Raw genomic sequence first — 25972 nt, 5'->3', positions numbered from 1 at the left:
GTGTAAAAGCTGCTGTAAATTGTCCCTGCGCTCCCTCAGGTGATAACAGGTGAGCCACTTTTCATTTCCCAGCACTCTCTCGTCTTGCCATCAACAAAGCCACACAACACAAGGTTATCAGCACTTCCCAGCATGCCCCATCCCAGACACCAAGACAGAAGCTGACTTTGATAGTAAAATGTAAGAACGCTGTACTATAATGTCAATGCAGTTTACAATGACACTAAATGTGCACGCGCTGGCTCAAGAGAAAGAACTTTATATTGTTTAGAATTTTTTGGGCAATTATATATATATATATATATATATATAAAATATATAAAAATTTGATATATATAATTGTATTAAAATAAAGAAAATGCCAAGATACCTTAAATAACATATATAAAATATTTAACAAATATATAATTAAAATATATGATATATTTTAATTAATTTCATTTATGTAAAAAACTAAAAACTAAAAATGCATTAAACAAAATTTATATATTTAAGATATTCTATATAAAATTACTTATTACTTATATATATCTTTTTTTTTTTTTATTAATATTTTTAATAACATATTATTAAATTAATGATTAATTAAGTAAAAAAAAAGAAAAAAGAAAAAAACATAAAACAAATTCTATCACAGATTTCATCACAGATTGTTCAGAATCACAAATGGCAGAAAGACAGAGATTGGAGGACATGTTCTCGTACCCTCAGCAGAGCTCAGTGTCTGGCTGCCCATAGGTTGCTGCACATTCTCTTTCTGGGCCTGCTGGACGTTCTCTCGCTGTTCCTTGGCTTGTTGCATAGTGTGACTCTTCCACATCTTCCTCAGCTCCTCCACGTCCGTCTCTGAATCTCGAGTACCATCTCTGGTCAGTTTAGCCCCATCGGGGCTGCTTTCCTGTCCCGTGGCCTCGTCTGCTCCAGGGGCCGAGCTCTGAGAACCTGAGGAGGTCTGGCAGTGGGGTGGTTGCTGGTGGTCCTTGCTGGTGGGTGTGCTCATTGAGGTGATGGGCTGGGCAGTGTCGCTGGCCGGTTCTCCCTCCTCTGTATGACTGCCGTCAGCTGTCAGGGGTTCCCGGAGGAGGGTCTGCACGGATTGAGACGAGGCTCCCGATGACTTGTCCTCCTGCTGGAGCTCCTCTGTGGACTGCCGCTCCTCTCGGATGGGTGAGAGCTCCGACTCGGTGAAGACGTCCTCTGAGAAGGAGCCCTCGGTGCTGCGGGGGGCAGTGCTGGCGCTGTCGTAACCCTCCCGCAGACGCTGATCCGTTTGAGGACAACTTCCAGAGAACATGGCTTCAAGATCCCTGTGGTACAAACACAAACAATGAGATGCACCTTCTAAAACTAGTATTCTAATAAAACAGTAGTGGTAGGAATTAACATTTTTCTTAATTTTCTTTACATTATTATTATAATTTTTTTTTGAATCTTCAAGAATTTGAATAAAAAAATGTCTATAAATCAAATACTATAAAAACTATAAACTGTGAAAAACTTGATAACAACAAAACTCTACTTCTGAACAACACAAGTGGAACACAAGTGGAAAATTTTAAACTTTTGATTCTCTTATTCACTGTTTCCTACCACTCTGGCGCTTCTTATCTTAAGTCTAAAATGTCATTTTAGATGTGGCTTCTGTACTGCAGTAAAGCAACAGCCTGAAACATCTCAAAGACAAGTGCACAATGACGTGTGTCTGTCTGGATGGTGCTTTAGTAAAAAGTACATGGGAGGTGGATGGTACTACATAATCAAAACCATTTGGAGCAATTAATACACGTGCAACCCAGCATAAAAGTGCGCAAATGAAAAGTAGGTCTCTCTGTCTGTACATCTGCACGATCAAAGGCGCCTGGGCTTCAGATCCACTACTGAAACCCTGCAGTGAACCTCGTCTGACTGATGAACCAACGAACACAGCTCTGAGCTGAATAAAACACATCATCATTCATAAACCAACAGAGGATATAAATATCTGGGGGTGGAAACGCAGCTAAAATCATTAACTTCTTATTACAAATCAAAATGGGTGAATAATTCAGATGTAGGCGGCTGAATTCACGCTTCATTAACCTTAGAGTAAAAATCCATTTCCTGTATAATAAAGCTGAACGCTGGATATCTAAAATAATCGTACAGCAGCGTGGTTCCTCGTGCTCACTGCAGACAAAATACTGATTTGTCACATGAGAGATCTTTAATCTAGATAAGACATCTGAAGATGAATCCAATTAATAACGAGTAATGCCGCTGCAATTTTCTCTTTTCATAATCTTTCTTCATCAAAACCATTAGCCTGGTGGCTCAAGTCATTTTTATAATGTTATTTTTTGGCCTTTGTGCTACTTATGGAAGAGCAAGGACAAGAACTTAGTTTGCATTCATAAAAAGTCACAATAAGCTTGTGGAGCGAACTTGTTTATCATCTTGATTGATGATGCAGAGGAAACTCTGACCAATAAGAGGACAGTTGTACTCGCAATGTGACTTAAATAAACACAATTTGCTACGCTTTGAAATGTTACCTTGCGAATGCAAACCGAATCAAGAAGAAAATGCAACATTGTAACAAAGTAAGTCCCTGTTTCGAAACAAAACAAATAATCTACAGGTCTGAAAACGACCGTAGGCAAGTAATAGACCTTATTCAGAGCAGCGCCATGACAGATATGAAAGCGAGGCTTTGAGGGATAGACTCAGGGCCGGCCCGAGGCATAAGCGAACTAAGCGGCTGGGGGCCCCCAATCGAATTTTTTTTTTTTTTTTACATATTAATTAACTTAAACAAGTGACATAAATGAATGAAAGGATTAATAATTCAAGACAAGAAAATTCTGATTTCATGATCAATATACCTGGCTACAACTGCTGCTGTGTCTGCCAGGGTTTGAGTCATGCGCATAACCTCGCGTGCATAGACAATTTGTGCGCAAAGTCACGGTAATGTTAAGCCATGTCACAAAAATTCGATTTGATCAATGATTTATCCTTTAAATGTAATGATATTCAGAACAGAACAAGAATAAAAAAAAAACTATAAACAAGCCAAAATGAAATAATTTAAAGCGAAAGTGAAAGTAAGCGGCGTTGGGCTCACGTATCTCTCTCATTAGAATCAAAATGTTTCAACATTCGCGATGGATTTGGATGGTAAACTATTCTTTATCATAGGCTTTGTACTTCACTCACGTTCCAATATTGACGGAAAAAACCATCCTCTTCACACGCGCAAAAATGTGCTTGGAAACATCACAGTGGAAGATTACAAAGCTGGAATATGTTGTGTGTGTGTGTTTGTGTGTGTATGTATGTGTGTGTGTGTGTGTGTGTGTGTGTGTGAGAGAGAGAGTCGCGGGCGCGATCGAACAGTGGAAACATAAAAACATACTCCGTCATGTTCATACTAGACATCATTCAAACTGCAAAGTGTTGCAAAACGTTGGAGGATATTTTGCAAATAATTTTTTTTATATGTTTTGTGACAGTTTGTTTTCAGAAGTTTCCAAGAGTTAGTAAAAGAGTAAAGAAAAAGTTAAAACTTTTTTAAGTATCTATTTTTTATTAAGTATTTATTTTGTATTAATACATAACCTCATTGTATTAATTTATAATGTAACATTATAGCGTGACATTGTGTCAATAATCGTCAAGCACAGGTGACTCTGCGTGGTGGGAGGGGGCCCCCAAATCAAATTCTGCTTAGGGCCCCCAAAAGGCTCGGGCCGGCACTGGATAGACTTACCATGTTTTTAATGGCATCCGCTATAAAAAGCTGCATAAATCACTAATCATTTTCCACAACTCATGTTCTCTTGGAGTTCTTTGTCTATTGACATTTCTTGGAAAAGCTATTTTTGCAATGCAATCCAAAAACACATTAAATAACAGTACAACCCACTGAAGAGATGCATGTCTATCCCTCACAGCCTCACTTTCATTCCCGCTAAAAATCAAAGATGGCAATGATGTGAATAAGGTCTATTGACAAACAAATAACTGGTTTAAAGGGGTCATGATCTGAGAATTCAACATTTTCTTGATCTTGTAACAGTTGAGAGTTCGTTATACTATAAAAATACCCTGTAAGTTTCAAAACTCAAAACTTCCTTGTTATTCCAAAACCTGCTTTTATTGAAACCAAGGCCAGAAAACAACAGGATCTCAAAAGTGGAGACTTGTGACGTCACAGGGTAGCGAAAGACCGCGTTAGCAGAAGAGTATCAACACCTACGTCTACATCACCGCATCTTTAGCGCCGCCCACTGGCCAGTTAGTGAATAGTTACATGAGAACGAGAAAATATCGACACAGGATCAATACCATTACCTTCCAAAGGATTCTAATCCTAGGATCTTTTTTTTTTTCCAACAATGTGAATGTCCCAGCAGTACATTTTTAAAATTCATTTCACTGTGGATCATTCGGTAATTCAGACGTAGTTTCGGAGCAGGCTTTGCAAACAGACTTTTATGATATGGATCTGCCAGCAACGCCACAAACATGTAAGTAACCATGTTCATTCCAATGCCTGATCTGTGATCAGTGAAGAAGATAATCTTTCTCTCAAAATCGTTCAATACTGTTTATGCATCAGTAAATCAAGCCAGTGACTAGATCATCAACTTAAAAATTTAAATAATCTTATTTAAACTATGATTAAAAAAATATATACAGAAAGCGATCAAAGAACAATCCCTTTCCAATCGCCCAAGCTGTCAATCACACAGGGCGAGTTTATCTGGGTCAGAACTCGTTATGAAATCAATGACGCCGTTACGCTGCACAACGAAGCTCTTACTGTATTTACATCGTGTTTGCATTGTTATTTGGTGAAAGCATTCGTGAGAGTGCAGAAATTGCGTTGAAATGATGAGATCTCTTCATTCACGGGATCGACAGACTGTCATCTGCTCAATGTTCATCACTGCAAACTTTCATGTGATGGAATAGATCTAAATACTTAAACTTATCACGATTCGTTAATCTCGATAGCTGTAACAGTAAAAACGTAGTAAAAGTATTTGAGAGATTTCCACATGTAATGCTATCTATTTCATATGCGAACATGTCAGCCAATCACAGCAGTGGGCGTTTACACTGAAGTTTCACAACAGACACGCCTCTTCAAATCAGAGGCTAAAATCAGGCTAGGAAAAATGCCTTTTATTTCTAAATTATGAAAATTTGTGATGTAAAAAGCATACTAACATTATAAGGGCACCCCAGGAAACATGGGTGACAGTATGAAGTGCTGTGACAGTATGAAGTGAGAGGTCTTACGGTGGTACGGAGTCACGGATCTTGCTGTCGGTGATCTCTCTGTAGACGGCTGCAGACTGAACCTCGTCAAGTGGACACATGATCCCGTACTCCTCACAGCCTCTCTCCAGAACCAGAGGGTCCGTCCGGTGGGGGTCAAACATGATGTTGTTGGGCGTCACCAGCAACACCCCACTAACAGCTCCCTGTGACAGAGGCAATTACACATCAACACACATTACATATATATCCAAAAATATATATATTTTTTTTTTATAAAACATTTACATTTTATTATTTATAATTATAATTTTTTTAATATAATTATAAATAATAAAATGTTAATATATTATTTTTGGTTTTTGTTAAACAAAAAATAGACACATAAATGTTTTTAAAAGAGGTCTCTTATGCTCACCAAGGATGCATTTGTCTGAGCAAAAATGCAGTAAAAACAGCAATATTTTGAAATATTATTATGATTTCAAATAATATTTTTATTTTTAATATATTTGAAAATGTAATTTATTGACAAACGATCCTTCAGAAATCATTCTAATATGCTGATTTGGTGCTAAAGAAACATCTCTTATTATCAATGTTGAAAACAGTTGTGGTGCATAATACATTTATGGAACCCACAATAAAACATTTTTGAGATAAAAAGAAAGTTCAAATGAATTTATTTGAAATAAAAATCTCTTGTAACATTATAAATGTTGTTACAGTGTCTCACACACACACACACACACACACACACACACACACACACACACACACACACACACACACACACACATTTCATTAAATACACAGTATTATTATATAAATTATTATATAACAATTAAACATATCTTCATCACTAACGGTTTTGATAAGTCAGACTGAGTTCATTCAGTAACGGATCCATCAAACAGATCTGGGCTGTGTTTGCCAAATGCATTGTAAGCCTGAGTAGATCATAGAGTCCTTTGGTGCAACTGGTTTACGATCAATTTAGGCTTACGATGCTTTTGGGAAATCCGGGCCTGAATTGCTCTTTTTGAATGATTCATTAAAAGAATTGGATCATAAGAGTCGCTTGTTTGTGAACCAGACCACACTGATCACACTGCAGCACAACTGTTCAGGGAATTCTGTCTATAAGTGCTGGGGTGAATGTGAGGGTAGGACAGTTTTTGACAGTGTGAGAGAAAATCATCTCGGCACTAACATCATTACACTCGTCAGGCATAGAGATTCGCTAAGGAGAACAGATCAGTGCTGGAGACAGCAGCTCAACTCCTACTCTATAAGCAAAACTTGGAGCTCCTTGCAGTTTTGCAGTCTTTTGTTTCCCAGAGGACAGAAGAAAAGCAGCGGACTTATTAATGAATAACCTGAGGACTCCACCATAAGTTAACTTTGTGCAACTTTGGAGACGTTGCCAATTAGAAAATTCGAACGCTGACTTTACCTTGCCATCCGTGATGTACTTGCAGTTGATTTTGAGGAACTTCTCTGTCAGCGCCTCTTCTTCCTCCGAGGTGGAGGAAACCACACGGGAGGACCGCAGTGCAGAGAAGGCTGGAGGGGCAGGAGCATCGGAGCGAGGTGGACAACTGGAGTCCTGAGAGACAGAGACGAGACAGGTTAGGCTACAGCCAGAAATAAAGAAACAGCAGTCACTCACTCACATAACAAAAAAAATTCTGGAAATAGTTACAAATGTCTGTCATGACTCATGAAACTCTAGATGGCACAGGCTGATAGGTCCTTAACTCAATCTGCTTGCAATCGCATCATGCTCTATAGCAGTGGTTCCCAACCTTTTTTTGTCTGAGACCCCCTTTTTCCCAAGAAAATATTTTAGGGCCCCCCTTCACATTTAATGATATTATCGCTCTTGTAAGCTTGCAGCAAGATGACAAAAATTTTGTTTTCAAACAAACGGTATGTTTACTATAAACAGATATGTTTATGCACAAATAATAGCCTATAATATTGAAAATGCAATAACAAAAACATTAGTAGGCCCTTTGTAATTAAAAAATGTAAGCCTAGGAGTAACCTATAAATTTGCCCTATTTTAAATGCAATAACAAAAATATCAGTATTCACACTTGTGTGTAGGTAAAAAAAGAATGAATATAGGCTATTACTAAATGACTGGTGTCTGGGGCCTCAATACTTGCATGTTATTTGTGAGGCTTTATCAATGTGAGGCTTTATTTTTTAGGCTTTTGGCGCTATAGCGAGCGATAATAAACTTGCGTTTATTAACAGAATAATGCGTCTTTCGGAAGAACATTGTAGCCGGAACTACTTCTCTCTCTGTGTGCGTCTATGACGAGTCACGCAGGTACTGGGCTACTCCGCAGCGGCAGCGATCCGAACCAGTGTAAAATAGTCCCAATGTAATCACTTATTATAGGTGTACCATAGTGATTCAGGATAAGACAAAAACACGGTTTGGAAAATGGATTCATGATGAACTCGCTCATTATATACATTTTGAACAGAAAAAAGTTAAGGACTTTTATTTAATGCAAATTGCTCAAAACTTTTCAAAATATGACGCGACCCCCCACAGAGCTCGCTGAGGCCCCCTTGTGGGCCGCGACCCCCCTGTTGGGAACCGATGCTCTATAGGGCACAGCCGATTGGTTCCTGCTGTATCAGTAGCCAATGAGCTCGCTGCTCAACCTTCAAATACTGGTAAGCGTTTTCTGTAACAGTTGCAGCGTGCTTTCAGAAACACTCCCTCTTCCCCAGTTCCACCTGTATAGATCTGCTACGGGTCTTTCAAGTATGCTATATTGTACAGAAGCAGCATGTCTTATTTGCTCTCAGCAGCGTGTCATGTATGTATTGGCAATAGCAAGTCCGTACTTGCTCTGCAGCAGCAGCATCTATCCCGCCAAGACCAAACATATCAACATTGTCATATCCATTACCATGCCAAACACTCCGAGAGATGTATATATACTAAAATATCATCACTCACAACAGCTATTGTTACTGCAGTAAAATCGAAATAACTTTATATAGGATCTCCAGAATTTTTTTTTTTTTTTTTACAATAGTGCTGGTTATTACCCTGGTAAACCAGAGTTCTCGCGAGAGCACAAGTTGAATCTGCTCAGCGAGTTACTCTGGTGTCGAGAAATGATGCTCATTAAATATGCCCCTCGATCTGAGCTGCACCAATCACATCGGGTTATCTGATATAGGAAGGCCAGAGGCGAGATGATGACAGCGCTGCGACGTCGAAGTCATTCATTAACATTGCAAGATAGCTATGGATGAACACTGGTTGTTTGAAACGGCTTTGGCCGCTACAATGAAAGATTTAGACTTTTCTCTAAAAGAGGAACAGAAGACGCCACTCGAGTCGTTCCTTAGCAAGAAGGGCGTTTTTGCTGTTTTGCCGTCCGGATACGGTAAGAGTCTAATCTACCAGTTAGCTCCGCTGGTAGCTAAGCGATAACTTGTTGTGATTGGTCGTAGTGTTATCCAATTGCGTGCAGTGAGATTTTCCAATGCATTCTTGGTGCCGCCCCTCGAGCTGGCCGATTTTCATTAGTCGACGCCAGACCATTAATCTTTTAGATTTAGGTCTGGATTTCCAGGCTAGCTGGTTATAGCAAAATATGCAGATATTTGCAGATATCCTAAAGTCTTCCACCAAAAGTCAGAGATCTCAATTTGAACTTGAATATTTCTCATTAAATTCTTCTTAGACCAAATGATCTGAGCCACAGTTTATGGGTCTATTTAACCCTATGTCTGTACTCTTACTTTGTCAACAACCTTTTTTATATTTTTTTATTCATCAAAGAATCATGAAAAAAAAGTATCACTGTTTCCACAAAAATATTAAGCAGCACAACTATTTTCAATATTGATAATAATAAGAAATGTTTCTTGAGCATCAAATCAGCATACTGTATTAAAATGATTTCTGAAGGATCATGTGACACTGAAGACTGGAGTAATGATGCTGTAAAATTCAGCTTTGAATCACAGGAATACATTACAATGTAGTCAAAGAGAAAATGGTTGTTTTAAATTGTAATAATATTTTACAAACGAACTGTTCTATTTTTGATCAAATAAATGCAGTCTGGGTGAGCGTTTAAGAGACTTTAAAAACATCTTACAGAGACCAAACTTTTGACTGCTAGTGTATGGTACTGTAAGAGAGAATGAATTAAGAACTGCATTGAATCATACTGATCTCAAACTGGTCTCATCCTGGACTCCCTAAAACAGGAAGCAGCACAGGATTCTGGGTAGTGGTGTGACTGTGTGTGTGTGTGTGTCTGTGTGTGAATAGTCAGAGCCGACAGCGGGAGCAGAGAGTGGGCGCTGGGTCTCCTGCAAACACAACCTTCTGCCCACAGCTGTCTGCTTTCCTCCGACACACACTTCCACTCTCACCTCTACACACACACACACACACACACACACACACACACAGAAAGACAGACACACACACCTCTGAGCCAAATGAAGCAATGTTGGGGAAGTGACTACACCAGAGACCACACTGACTCTTCATCTCTCCTGCTCTCACTCTCTATAAGGCAGTGAATGTGTTTACAATAGAGATTCTGTCACAGCACATTATAAATCTTCTGTGAAAATCTCACTACTAAAATTACAGACACAATTAGACGCTCACCATTGATGTGCATCTCAATTATAGTAATTACAGATACACGATCAGGATACTTGAGTAGAATACCGATATTTTAACACTATAATTAGCAAAAACGTTCAAAGACATCCTTTATACATGCTTTAACAAGTATTAAAGGGATAGTTCACCCAAAAATTAAGATTCTGTCATCAATGAAAGTCAATGGGGCACAGTGGTATTTTTGGACCCCATTGATTTTCATTGTGTGGAGAAAAAGAATTCACAGAAACATTCTTCAAAATATCTTATTTTGTGTTCAGCAGAAGAAAGAAAGCCATGACAAATTTGGAATGACATGAAGGTGAGGGTGAGTAAATAATGACAGTGTTTATTTTATATAGACTATATACACTATATATATATATATATATATTACATGGCTTGGTTGAATTCTAATGTAGAATGCGGTCTGTTATTTCTTGATAACAGACCGCTGCTAAGTATAACACAGCGTTGCCATGAAAAACAGAGCGTTGCTATGGACGCAGGATTCTAACCGTGGAGACGGAACGGACTATTTTCTTTAGCGGAAGCAATACAATCGTTTTTAAATCAATATTTCCTTTTTAAATCAATATTTTGTGTCAAATTATTGATTTATTTGGTAGGTAGCCATATAATAAGCGGGATAATGTAGAGCAAGGCGGTTGTTATAGCGAATACAACCCAACCCCTTCAGGCTGACTCTACATTATCCCTATATACATATATATATATATACATAAACACACACACACACCATTCAAAAGTTTGGGGTCAGTAAGAGTTTTTAAAGCAATACTTTTATTCAGCAAGGTTGCATTAAATTGATCAAAACTGACAGTGAAGACATCAACTATAAGAATTTAATGGTATAGTAATTTGATGTTTATTTAATATGTAGATTTTATATAGACTACCATTCAAAAGATTGAAGAGTAATGTACATAATTCATTATAATATTACAAAAGATTTCTAATTCAAATAAACATTATTTGAAAATTCTATACATCAAAGAATCCTAAAAAACAACACAACTTTTTTTTTTACATAGATTTATTTATTTATTTTTGCAGTTTTTATTTTGGCCTTTATTATGAGAGGACAGTTACTTGACAGGAAGCAAAGTTGGAGAGAGAGAGGGGGATGGGATCAGGAAAGGTCCACGAGCCGGGATTCAAACTCGGGACACCCAAGTGTGCAACTCGGCGTGCTGCCCACAAGGCTAATGGCACCTTTATTACATAGATAATAATAAAAAATGCTTCTTGAGCACCAATTCAACATATTAGAATAATTTCTGAAGGCTCATGTGATTGAAGAAGACTGGAGTAATGATGCTGAAAATTTATTTTAAATTGTAATATTTCACAATACTGCTGTTTTATTGTACCGACCCCAAACTTTTGAAAGGAAATGGGCTTAAATTCATTCCTCCGTCACTGCTTATAATCAAGCACAATGTCTGCGTCAGAACGCTATGAATAATCAAGACAACATTTTATTCACATATTCAACACATTTGCAATTAATATTTATAATCCAAACCTCTCGTCTCACAAAATCTTCCCTGACAAGCACAGCGGCCGCTGTTCCCGCCCTCTGGCCTCAGCATCGCACATCCCGCGTGCCGTGACAGACCGGCCCACCCATCAGATCCCACAATAAGCAACCAGAGAGTCAAAACATGTCTTCATGAAACCCTGTTCACAGTTAACACTCTCCGCCTTTTCCAAACACAGTCTCTCCTCCTCTGGCAGCCCAGGAAGAAGGCGTTTGTCTCGCTCAGCGCCGGAAGGAAGGATCCACTGGTGTAACGTGCACCGAAACACAAATAGCTGTGTGTATTTCCAGAGCTCTGACGCCGGCTTGCTGTTTATAGATAGGTTCATTATCAAAGCCATTATTAACCACCGGAAAACAAAAAGAACATCTAGTGTTCCCGGGAAGATGTTGATTAGGAACTTAGTAAAAGTTTAAAAGAACAAACAACGCTTTCCTGCATGCTGTAGAGCTTTACTCAGGATTTAGGGATGGATAAAGAGATCACTGTATCTGTGCTAGGGATCTGCAAATCTACATATTTTCAAAATTGACTAGTCGGTCGGTTCTCTGAACAGCTAATAGTCCACGTGTTTTAGCGATGAGGCTATATATATTCTAGTGTACTCCTAAAAGTTGACCAAATTCACTTTTAGCAAAACGTTCTGTCGAGTTGCTTTGGAAGAACATGCATAGTGCAATGTCATTTTCACTTAAAAAAAAGAAAAGAAAAGAGCATGTCCCCCCCAAAAAATGACAAGTCCTGTTTACAAATAAAAATGTTATATAAATAAAAAAAAAGAATTTTTTTTTTACAAAAAGAAACACTTTTTTTTTTTTTTACTATACAAACAAAAATGGTTATATAAAAAAAAAATTTTATACATTAAAATAAAAAAATTATATAGAAATTAAAAAAATGACTAGACTCTTTTACAAAAACATTATTTACAAAAAAAAAAATATATATAAATAAAAAAAAGTTAAGAAAGTGGCTCACACAATTCAGTGTGAAATCAGATTAAGCCAAACTGACTTTAAAATGATTCGGAGATTGAGATCAATTGCAGGGCAACCAAAAACGTTTCTCATAATAAGACATTTATTGCACTTATTTGTACCAGTACCGGCCAATAATGTCATTCAGTCCTAACTGATTGACTCAGGTGGTCAATTCATAAACAACATTACTGCACCAGATCACAGCAAACAATGCAACTCAGTTACTCAGGCACAAGGACTGACAGCATACAGGCCAACACAGACGGGTTCACACGCACAATGACTTTCTGCAAAGATAAAATCTAGTCTATGGGTTAAGGAACATGCATTCAGCGCTTCTTGAAGAACATCTCATGAATTTTACCAAAGCACATCAAAGACACCGTGGGAGAGAGACCAACAGTGTCCTCTGGCTGGGCGACGTTACTATCCGACATGGAGGAGGAAAAAAGTCTATGTCTTCATGTCCTCTAGGCCATCTGGAGGTTACCTACGCTGGGCTGGTTTCACACGGCCCCAGTGAATCCAGCCTGAGGGAGACCAGTGTCTTGATTTAGAACCTAAGCCTGGAAAAAGGGCACTAACCCTGTTTGCATGTGGGTGGTTGACATCCATGTGATCATTAGATCACCGGACTGATCTCAACTTCACACACACACACACACACACACACACACACACACACACACACACACACACACACACACACACACACACACACACACACACACACACACACACACACACACACACACACACGAGTACTGTTAAACCTCACACGCAACATTTCACCAGCTCATGTTAATGACTCAAGCGCTATTAGTCTGAAGCAGTAGATGAACACTCAAAATCTCCACAGCTCTGTTGTCATTATATTAAGGCGAATACTGAGAACGCATAACACCACAGAAGGATGCTGTCAAGCTGACTCTAATATTAACTGAGATCAACAACAGCACTTTGAATTAATTGTCATCTGTGGATTTGTTCATATGCAGATGATTGACATGAAATATTAGGACAACAACCTGCAGCTCCATCTGGTGACCAGAAACAGGTTCTGCAGGGTAAAATCACTGATATCACTGAAATAGGTATCTCCATTCTACCTGGAGCCATTCACATCCTTAGATTCAGAAACTATTAGTTTCTATGGCAACGCTCAAGATCCCAAAATGGATCCATATGTGGCTTTGTTGTTATTGAAAGCCAAATACTTCATCACTACCTTAATTTTATCTGAACAAAGAAAGTGCACCAAGTAACACTGGATATAGTGAAAAGGCATACAGTGTGTGTATGTAGAGGTACACGACCATTCAAAAGTTTGGGGTCGGTAAGATTTACAATGAGCATTTTCATGGGTTAGTGACATCACAAACACTAAAATGTACATAAACCCCACCCCCGGAAACAGCAAGCTATGGAAGCTTGTTTCCGCCACTGAAAAAAAATAAAAAAATAATTGCGACTTTTTATCTCACAATTCTGACTTTTTTTCTCAGAATTGCGAGATATTAAGTCAGAATTGTGAGATATAAAGTCGCAATTCTGAGAAATAAAGTCGCAATTGCGAGATATAAAGTCAGAATTCTGAGAAAAAAAGTCAGAATTGCGTGATATAAAGTCAGAATTGTGAGATATAAAGTCGCAATTGCGTGTTATAAAGTCAGAATTGCGTGATATAAAGTCAGAATTGCGAGATATAAAGTCAGAATTCTGACTTTTTTACTCGCAATTGCGACTTTATATCACGCAATTCTGACTTTATATCTCGCAATTGGGAGATATAAAGTCAGAATTGCATGATATAAAGTCGCAATTGCGTGTTATAAAGTCAGAATTGTGAGATTATAAAGTCCAATTCTATGGGGGAAAAAAGACGGAGTTTTTTTTTTTTTTTTACCTCAGAATAGTTTATATCTCACAATTCTGACTTTATAACACGCAATTCTGACTTTATATCTCCCAATTGCGAGATATAAAGTCAGAATTGCGTGATATAAAGTCGCAATTGCGAGTAAAAAAGTCAGAATTCTGACTTTATATCTCGCAATTCTGACTTTATAACACGCAATTGCGACTTTATTTCACGCAATTCTGACTTTATAACACACAATTCTGACTTTATATCTCGTAATTCTGACTTTATAACACGCAATTTTGACTTTATATCTCGCAATTATGTTTTATAAAGTCAGAATTGCGTGATATAAAGTCGCAATTGCGAGAAAAAAAGTCAGAATTCTGACTTTATATCTCGCAATTCTGACTTTTTTTCTCAGAATTCTGACTTTATATCTTGCAATTGCGACTTTATTTCTCAGAATTGCGACTTTATATCTCACAATTCTGACTTCATATCTCGCAATTCTGAGAAAAAAAGTCAGAATTGTGAGATAAAAAGTCGCAATTTATTTTTTTTATTTTTTTTTCTGTGGCGGAAACAAGCTTCCATAGCAAGCAGTGTTGAGAAGAGGAAGATTTGTTGTAGTAGAGCACATCCGTTTTTTCACATTTATTGCAATACAGTACATAACACAAATGATATAGCATGTCACTCTGTAGGCATTTTACAACATTTCAAATCCCACACTAGAGATTTGTAGATTATCAAGACAGAATAGGCTTATCAATGACTTAAAGATAGTTAACTCCACATCAGCAACATAAATTCATCAACTAACCACCCAGAAACGTCCTGCTGCATTCTACATCGAGTCACTTCTTCTTGAGTCTCTCCATCATTGTCCGACTCCAGTTTAAATATCAAAGGCAGAACAGTTTCTGACATTTTAGTGTGTGTCTGCGTGAGGTAATCGGAGCTGCTAACTCACACACGCACACGCACGCACGCACGCACGCACGCACGCACGCACGCACGCACGCACACACACACACACACACACACACACACACACTGTGCCGGGAGCAGCAGCTCATTATCATTTAAAGGGACACACACAAAACAACGCGTATTTGCTCACCCTCAAAAAGGGACAATTTTAACATGCTATAAAAAATGATCTGTGGGGTATTTTGAGGTAAAACTTCACATACACACTCTGGGGACATCAGCGACTTATTTTACATCTTGTAAAAAGGGGCATTATACCACCCCTTTATGTTTTTGTGGAATTTAATGAGTCTCCCTGAATACAATAGTCCAGAGTTTTGAATTGTATACATGATGTCACAAAAGTCAAATAAGAGTTTCTAATGATAAAGTTTTCCTGTAACTCCAAGATAACGTGCAGTGCTAACTTAACATAACCTTGTAACCTCTGTAGAGTTTCATGCTGTTATTGACTGAAGCAATGCATCACAAGAGTTTCTGGGCATAAAATCAGACCAGTAACACTGAGACAAAGTCACCTTACCAAGTGTCAGCCAACACCAGCAGACACTTGTAATTAACACTGGCCATCTCTCACACACACATACACACACACACTGGCCATCTCTCTCTCTCTCTCTCTCTCTCTCTGACACACACACTCTCTCTCTCTCACTCGTTTTCTTGTGACACAGACTAAATTTAGCATACAGCAGGAAGGGAGGGTGAGATAAGGATGATACGAGACAAAAACTCCTCAGAAGCCTCAATTCAAAGTCACCAGATTTAATAGACGGAGTCAGCGCTGTTTGTTTAGTCAGACTTTTGATTATCGGTACACAGTAGTGTTGGGCGATACGCTCTAAAGTGCAGCGCATTAATAATAATAATTTGTAATTTGTAATAAAACAACAATGTTGCTTAATTTAAATTAGAATACTTTTTTTTTTTTTAAATGAAAGTAATTCCGTCATGACAACTCTCGGAGAGATTGGCATGGTAATAGAGATTGGCATGGTAATGAATATGGCAATGTTGATGTATTTGGTCTTGGCGGAACAGATCTGCTACGCCGCTGCTGTTGCTTCAGAGCAAGTGCCAATACATTCACAGATATGATGGACATGTAACATCCATGAATGAACCCCCCATAGCAGATCTATACAGGTGGAGCTGGGGAAGGTGGAGGGTTTCTGGAAGCGTGCTGCAGACTAGTGATGGGCGGATCGATTCTGAAGTATCGATACTTTTGATACTGACGTGGTATCGAAAAGGATTGATCCTCACATAAAAATATCGATCCAAATGTGTGTTTTTTTACCAGTAATTTTTTATTAATTTAGCACGCAATTCAGTGCGTAAAATAAGCTTCTAAGTGGAAAAATAAGCGAATGTTAGCGGATAATTGTGTAGGATAGAACTTAGTCATCTGGATACAAGACGAAACCAATCAATCACAGAGAGCGTTCGATGCTGGTGCTTAGCTGAGCTCACAGGTCCAGTGCGTTTGGGAAACGAAGCCTTGCTTAGATGACAGAGAAACAATGGGGAGTTATTTCGCAATAAAACAAACCAAAAGTGTACATAACGGTTCAAAATGTTGACGTCAGTACGATTTTTTTTAATGAAATTAATATTTTTATTCAACAAGGATCGATGCATTAAATTGATCAAAAGTGACAGTCAAGGGTTTTACACTGTTTTAAAAAAAAAATCTACTTCATATAAATGCTGTTCTTTCAACTTTATTCATCAAATAATTCTGCATAAAATGCATCATGGTTTCCACAAAAATATGAAACTGTTTTCAACATTGATAATAATAAGAAATGTTTCCTGAGCAGCAAATCAGCATATTAAAATGAATTATCATCATGACTGGAGTAATGATGCCGAAAATTCAGCTTTGATCACATGAATAAATTACAGTTTACTATGGCATAGAAAACAGATAGCCCATGTTAAATTGTAATATTACAGTTTTTACTGTATTTTTGATCAAATAAATGCAGAAGAGAATTAAAAATCTTACAGATCCCAAACTTTTGAACAGTAGGCTAGTACTAGTAGGCTAGTAGTAGGCTAGTACTATAATTAGGGTAGTTTTGTAAAAGTCACTGACTAATTACAAGCGAGTTGAGAGCACAAATCACAAAATATTTAGGCCTAGTAGTCATGAAAACGTATTCAGATTTAGCATATTAATGATGCATTCACCTAATAAATCATGACACACTGCTCTAGCACAGGAAAGTGCATACAAGTTCAAGTACATGCTTTTAAAATGAAAAAGTATTGGTATCGGTATCGATATCGGCGATACTGACCCTGTATTTACTTGGTATCGGATCGATTCTGAAATTTGCAGTATCGTCCACCACTACTGCAGACTGCTAACAGCAACACTACCAGTATTTGAATGTTGAGACGCAGCTCATTGGCCGCTGGTGGAACAGCAACTAATCAGCTGCGCCATGTGGATAATGATGTGATTGCTACCAAATGAGTTAAGGACCTATCTAGGTCATTAATATAAATAAATAAATAAACAAACGTGACCACAGTATTTACATATTCATACATTAATTAAAATAATTAAAATATAAATATATTTAGTATTCACATATTCATCAAACTACCATGGTACTACCTGGTATTTATTCACTAGCGAACATAACTATTGATTAAGGACACATTATAGCAGCAGTAGAGGTGAGATAATCCATCTACTTCCCAAAGCAAATAAACTGCACCCTGTGGTCAGCATTCACCATTGCTTTTAATTACACACAAACATGCCAGGGAATCCACTTTATTAATTAAATACAAGTTCAGTGTGTAGCATTGCAATAATGGCTTTGTAATGAAAAGATTGCTACTGCCTGGGAAAAGAGCTGTTTGCTTTACTGAAGTGCTTTCTTTACACTACTGAATCAAACCGCACCTGGCTGACCCTGCTGTGTCTCTGGAGGACTCTGTAGTGTGCAAGGAAAAGGCTCTTTGGCTGAGGGGGACAATGAGCACTGCTGCCCAATTTAACTCGCATGCAAGTAGGTGTTGCAATTTTCAGCATTGCCACAAGGGGCGCTCTAGGGAACATTAGCATAAACTGTCTTCTTCTACAGTCAGTTTTCTCTTTCAGGTCACCTACTGTCAGGGCTAAGCACCAGTTTGAAGACAATCGCTCTGAGCAAGTTAGCTGAAGTCAATATGTTTATAGTTAGCTACCTGATTAATTATTAATAACAAATCCATTTGACATTTGAAGGTAAATCTTTTGCCCCCTTGAGTACTGAGGCTTGTAAGCAACACAAGAACAAATATTAAAGGTAGGGTAGGCAATTTTCGGAGCGGCTAGTTATAGCTAATTAGCATAACAAAAAATGTTTCTGGAACAAATCGCCAACCCTGCTATCGGTTATAAGCTCATATTAGACTTTTTTAAATGTACAAATACCAGCTGGTATTTGATATATTTCTGTCATTATTGGATATTTAATTTTACAAAATGAAATGTACTATTTTTACCTCAAAATTTTCTTTGCCATAATCAAACGCTGAATTAAATTTATTTAATTATTTTAAATGCCTTTATTTTTTATGTTTATTTCATTTCTTTATGGTGAAATAATATGGTATATAATATTGGTATATAATTTAATTGATAGGTTAGTTATCCATTATCAGACATAAAATAACTGTACATTTCAGTGCATTCCTAACATTAAGCATGTTCAGTGATTCTAACATTATATTCATAACCTTGATTCATTACATTAGCATCTCGCAAAGCCTACAATGTGATACTCTAATAAGCATAGAAATAAACAGCAAACACACATACAATATGGTCCATTTTACTTGTACCAAATAATTTTTTCAATACTTTTCAAAATTAAATGAATTGTAAGCATAGGCTCCCATTAACAAAATTTTGCTTGCCTTCTTGAATGAATTTTGTTACAGAGCTTCTTGAAATGCATTCTGGGATCGCCTTCTCCCCGAAGAGAGAAGAGTCTTAAATTCTGGATAAAACAAGGTCAGAAGCACGCCTACAGTGTGTCTAGGTAGGCAGCTCACTGGATTTTGGAACAGGTCATTTCATTCCCAGTGCAGTACCCGTCTCAGATTGCTAGACAGATCACAGCTTTTATTTTCCCAGAGGAACGGTCTAAATAGATATGTGTGAAAAACGAAAGGGAAAGGAGCATCTCAGGCTGTCACTATGGAGACCAGGAGGCAGTGAGGTATACAGCGGCCACTTTTAAAGATGCTAAAGGTAAAGTTCACTGCAAAATAGAAGTTCAACATCAAAACTTCTGTTAGCACTTCTGACAGTTACTTCACAGCACAGAGATGGGATGATACAGTATACCACTAGGGCTGGACGATAAATATTCCATATATTTTCAATATAAAAATTAAAGCACATGAATAAATACAGTGGGGAAAATAATTATTTGATCCCCTGCTTATTTTGTAAGTTTGCACACTTACAAAGAAATGAAGGATCTATAATTTTTACGGTAGGTTTATTTGAACGGATAGAGACAGAATATCAACCAAAAAATCCAGAAAAAACACATTATATAAAGGTTGAATTGACTTGCATTTCAGTAATTGAAATAAGTGTTTGATCCCCAAGCAAAACATGCCTTAGTACTTGGTGGAGAAGCCTTTGTTGGCAAGCACAGAGGTAAGACGTTTCTTGTAGTTGGTCACCAGGTTTGTACACATGATCCCACTCTTCTTTACAGATACTCTCAAAATCCTTAAGGGGGTCATCGGATGCAAAATTCACTTTTATATGGTGTTTGCATATAAATGTGTCTTGGCAGTGTGTGGACACAACCACCATGTAATGAAAAAAATCCATTCACTCCTTTATTTTTTATCCAACACTCTCAATAATCAAGCCGTTTGGATTTTCTGAGCAATATGACATCATATTGCTCATGCCCCGCCCACGACCGCGGACGGACTGTCCCGAATTAGCATATTTCTGCCCTCAGCCATTTGTATACTGTCAGCCAAGGGAGCACTTTAAGTGTCTTGTGTCGACACGCCCCACGGAAGAAAGGGGTGGGGTGAGCAGTTGCTCATTATCATTTAAAGAGACATGCACCGAAATGGGTCGCTGTGGACAGAGCTGTTTTTAAGGAGATAAAAAGGGTGTTGTTTTACAACCAAACATGACGAGTTGAGTTGATGCCAGAGAGCCCAATTTTGGTCACATCTGACCACATCACTTTCTCTCAAGCCTTCTCTGAATCATTAGATGTTTATTGGCAAACTTCAGATGGGCTTGAACATGTGCCTTCTTGAGCAGGGGGACCTTGCGGGTGCTGCAGGATTTCAATCCATTGCCGCATAGTGTGTTACCAATGGTTTGCTTAGTGACTGTGGTCCCAACTGCCTTGAGATCATTAACAAGCTCCTCCCATGTAGTTCTGGGCTGATCCCTCACCTTTCTCATGATCATCCTTACCCCACGAATCGAGATCTTACATGGAGCTACAGACCGAGGGCGATTCATTTTTCATTTTGTATTTCTTCCATTTCCGAATAATCACACCAACAAAAGTCTCCTTCTCACCAAGCTTCTTGCTGATGGTCTTGTAGCCCATTCCCTGACGTTTGACAGCTCTTTGGTATTGCCCATGATGGTGGAGAAGTTGGAATGGAAGATATAGATTCTGTGGACAGGTGTCCATTGACATTAGGACATTAGGAGTACTTTCTTGAAATGACAGGACTAATGCAAGTTTGAGAGGTGGCACCCCGACAAATCTCGCGAGAATCACGACTTGCTTTACGGCACGACGTCACATACATCAACAACATATAAAGCAGCCTCTATGGAAGACACTAGCACGCATTTCAGACGTGAATCATGGCAGAGTCGACGAAGAAAGCGAAGAAAGCGTGAAGAAGAGTGCAGAGGCTCTGCGTGAGTGGTATTTACGACAGTAACGTTAAATACAAGTACTCCACAGCGACTCTAGGGGTCGCTGTTTGAGAAAAACGGAAACTGCATAGTGTGCCTTTAAGAATCAAGAGTATGTAAACTTTTAAACCTGGTAATTTTTATAAATTCAGCTATTTTTTGTCTTGTGGACTATATGTAAACATCTTTTTATGTAAAATATCTTATTCAGGACAGTACTATATAACAAATAACATGCATTTTTTTACGATCCCTCTTATTTTATTAAAATAATTAGCATTTTGCAGATTCTGCAAGCCGTATGTAAACTTTTGACTGCAACTATATAGAGTAGTGGCTTAAAAATGATGTCCCCGGCATAGGAAAATTAACTTCTTTACTCTTATTCAAATATTAATCAAAATTTGTAAAAGATTTTGTAAACATATTAAATTATCAGTCAATTATTTTGTTTGTGAAAATGCAATGAAACATTCCAAAATTTTGCTGATTTAATTTTGGCAAGGCTGTCATAAAAAGAAATATGAACACATGCAAAAACAAGAGAGAACCAACGAAATATTAATAAATGATTATGTTGTAGTCAATGTACGCTTTTTCCTGTGAGCTTTGTTTTTCTATGCAATATTTTTTGCACAGTAAAATAAAACCTGTGGCTGTAGTTTGCCTTTTCTTGCCAAATAATTTTGTCTCATAAATACTTTCACCATGTTTAGTGTTTTGTTCATCCCTTATATTTGTATCATAGTCATAAAATTGATAAGCTCTATCACCCAGTTCTATTCATCAAACCAGAAATGGCTTATTTCTCAGGGATTTAGATGAAGTGCTTCTAAGAATGAGGGCAAGTCAACACAGTTCATGGCAGGTATTTGATTACAGAGGGTGTGTACGTAAATATCACGTCTGACAGTGAAAAACCACAGCCTTGAGCCGCGAGATCTCAAAACCTATTCAAAAGCAAATTTACAGAAGTAAATCTATTTGCGTTGTATAAATATTTAATGTATCCATATGTCCTTTGGTAACTAATATCAGATCAACATTGGCATATTTGCCAATAATTAAAGTTGAAGCATGCAGTTTGCCAGGTAATTACCAAACAGAATTGCAAACACAATAACTTCTTCAGGAAGTGTGTTTTGATAGCATCAGAGAGCCACAATCTTTACATTTTTAAAGGAATCATCATATGAATGTCTTCTATTTGTCTGCATATTAAACTGGGATACAAGGAAGTATTTTAACAATTACATTCAGCTTTAAAGATGAACATGTTGTTGACATTGAGTTAATTATCTAAAGTCAACAATTCCAGCTCCTGTTCATCTTGACAAACACATGGATACCTCGACTACCTAATAGAGAGCTTTTCTGCAAGACTGGCATTCTTCCTATCTTCCTATCAGAGAAACGCTGACTATGACCCCAAGAAAAACAAAGCACAACGTTTCCTGACTAACAATGAACAGCAGCATTTCGTGCTGTCACCTCATGATTTCACTGAGGCATTAGGGCCCTCTCACATGATTCGTGTAAAGCTTAAGATAACAAAAGCACACAGAGCTTCAATTCTGGAAAATTGTTCTAAAATTCCCAGAGAGCCTTCAGTATGAACGCATGCCATGCTCAGGGCATTTCTGATTGTGTGAGAGTCCTTCAACAGCACAGGTTAAATGATAAGGCTTGTGTGGTGTGAAGAGGGAAATGTCACATACCGTGGTCACTTTCTCCAGGTCAGCTTCAGAGGAGGTGGGAGAGAGTGGGCTGCTGGGACTGAAGGAGGGAGAGCTGCCCGCACTGGATGCGTACTCCGGATCAGGAACATACAGAACCTGCAAACACAACCGCAGCGTAACGCTTTATAAACACCAGCCAGCAACTGCATGCATGGACGAACAATCAATACTCACATACAGGCAGGTCAACTTATGTAAATGAGGACATACTGTATCACAGACCTCTGGTGTTTTATAAGAATACATACAATAACAATGACTAATGTACAACTAACCTGAAAATAAAACCGTTTGCATTTTTACACTTTATTTTTTTAAATGTATTACGGTTACATCAGAATAATTTTATGGATGGATGCTAAATATTGCTACGTTTGTCAAATTTGAAGCTGAAAAAGAACAAATCTGTTCTGAATCTGTCATATTAAATAATGCATTAATGGCATCACTATGGAAGCTTGTTTCCGCCACAGAATAAAAAATAAAAAGGTAATTGCGACTTTTTATCTCACAATTCTGACTTTTCTCTCTCTAACAATTGTGTAATATAAAGTCGCAATTGCGAGTTATAAAGTCAGAATTGTGATATATACTTGCAATTGCAAGAAATAAACTCGCACTTTTTTCCTCAGAATTTCATGTTTATATCTCGCAATTCTGACTTTATAACACACAATTGGGAGATATAAAGTCAGAATTGTAAGATATAAAGGTTTTTTTTGCTTAGAATTGGACTTTATGGGCCCTATTTTAACGATCTGAAACGCAAGTATCAAGCGCGAAGCGCAAGTAACTTTGTGGGCGGGTCTTAGGCGCTGTTGCTATTATACCGGCGGGATAAATGACTCTTGTGCCCGACGCAAATCTAAAATGGGTTGGTCTGAAGTAGCTTCATTATTCATAGGTGTTGTTTGGGCGTAACGTGAAATAAACCAATCAGAGCGTCATCTTACATTCCCTTTAAGAGCAGGCGCGCTTGTTCCATGGTGGATTGCTATTATAACGGCGGATTTGCCAGGCGCGCGCCAGCAGCGGTTCACAGCCAAGGAGACCGACGTTCTCGTCAGGGCCGTAAAACACAAAGAAGTGACATTGGGGATGGGAGAAACCCACCCAAATGAGCTTCGGTTAAAGGGATAGTTCACTTTGAAATTAAATTTTGGTATGTTTTAGCTTACCTCAAGGGCATCCAAGATGTAGGTGTCTTTGTTTCCGCAGTAGTTTCAATTTTGATATTTTTAGGTCAAACCGTTCTTGTCTGTCAGTCATATAATGCAGGTCTATGGTCACCACCTCAAAGAGCATGCACAGAGTCCAAATTAAAACAATTCCCCATCGTCCAAATTAAACAATTCCCCATCGTAAGTACACATTGATGGCCTAAGACACGAAATGAGCGGTTTGTGTGAGAAAACGAACAGTATTTATATCGTTTTTACCTCTTGTACACAGCCACGTCCAAGTGATCTGAGAGCGCGGGCGGGTATAGATATATACAATAGAAGTCGCCTTGGCTACGGCAGTTCATTGGAATGAAACCAATTTCAAAATTGAAACTACTGCGGAAAAAAAGACACCTACATCTTGGATGCCCTTGAGGTAAGCTAAAACATACCAAAATTTAATTTCAAAGTGAACTATCCCTTTAAACAGGCGTATGATAATTTGGGTAAATGTGTAAGCTAGATGTATGCTTTTATAATAAACTGGCTATCTATCTATCTATCTATTGTAATAATGTATGATTTGCAAAAATGAAAACGGCTGCTTCTGTGTAGATGAGAGAAGTAAAGTGTATGCGCGTTGTGCATACGCTACATTGATTATGGCCAAGCATGCGCCCTTAAAATAGCATATGAATATAATGCTCAACACGCCACTGACTTTAGACTAGGTTTCTCCTGTTCAGTGGCGGAATTGTTTTCTAAACCTACAAAATAGCATCAGGGAACGTTTGCGCCGGAACACGCCTTCTCTTTGCGCTGAACCGCCCCCGGGAGCGGTTTACCGACGTGCGTCTGTGGAGGGAAAAGTCCGCTGTGCGCGGGTGCAAAATAGGAATGGTACATGCGCCGGTGTACAAAGTCAATTGCGCTGGGTGCAAGATAGGCAATTCTGACTTTATAACACGCAACTGCGAGTTGTTTTATTCTGTGGCGGAAACAAGCTTCCATACATCACAAACAGTGTACATTTTGAAATAAATTAAAAATAATTACAACACTTTCCAAAAAAAATGAAAAAAAAGTATTTAATATATAAATTATAGAATATAAATATAATTATAAATTATTTAAAATATAATTCAATTTGATATTATTAAGCTCTTTAAGTTCATCCCATCTTATGTGGTCTCTCTCCAGGTGCACCTCAGATCTCTGCACACCGAACAGGACTCCACTCGAGTTAGTTTGGGGGCAGTAGAGTCAGAGTGGAGGGGCTGTTCAGCAGTCCGAAACACTGGGGAGGATTACGCTAATGGAAGGAACCGCAGAGTTTGGTCACGTGATCCGTGCTGAGAGCCCTCCAGCTGTACTGTGTCAGGCGGCGGTCGCCATCTCCAGCGCCTGACTCTATCTATTACCCTCTCATTACTGTGCCCAGCGCCACATGAATATCAACCATCCCGACTTCAGCTCTGCTTAACATGTGCTTGTGAGGAGATGATGAAGCAATACTAGAGCTGTTTAGCAAGAGATCTTTCATAACCGCTCATGCACTGACTGGAAGAGAGAAGTCATTAATCACTCCATCTATCTGAGAGATATTATCTGGTTTAATGTCATTTCGGCCAATAATTGATATGCTGTTGCGCTATATTAAACAAAGATTGATTCTTTGTCTAGCGCTTGGCAGAGATCTAATGGTAAGGGAGTGAAGCGTTGTAATGAGTGTCTGCAGACGAAACCAGCCATGAATTCAGTTAAGAGTATACGATTTTTGTGACTTTATAGCTAATACGTAATGGCATTTACAA

General features: G+C 38.2%; 1 protein-coding gene across 4 annotated transcripts in view; it reads right to left on the bottom strand.

The window, feature by feature from the left end:
• oxr1a (oxidation resistance 1a) overlaps positions 1-25972 on the bottom strand; it is a gene marked incomplete at its 5' end in the record, with an annotated part of 154673 nt that overhangs the window by 20768 nt on the left and 107933 nt on the right. For all 4 annotated transcript variants that reach the window (XM_082150691.1, XM_082150690.1, XM_082150693.1 and 1 more), the window contains 4 exons: positions 706-1307; positions 5287-5471; positions 6722-6874; positions 22975-23091. In XM_082150691.1, the coding sequence (XP_082006817.1) occupies positions 706-1307; positions 5287-5471; positions 6722-6874; positions 22975-23091 (1057 nt within the window). The remainder of the gene's footprint in view (positions 1-705; positions 1308-5286; positions 5472-6721; positions 6875-22974; positions 23092-25972) is intronic.

Source organism: Leuciscus leuciscus (genome assembly GCF_965113295.1).
Source record: "Leuciscus leuciscus genome assembly, chromosome: 20".
Classification (NCBI taxonomy): domain Eukaryota; kingdom Metazoa; phylum Chordata; class Actinopteri; order Cypriniformes; family Leuciscidae; genus Leuciscus; species Leuciscus leuciscus.
The sequence above is the reverse complement of the archived record's forward strand: the minus strand, read 5'-3'. Positions and strand labels throughout refer to the sequence as shown.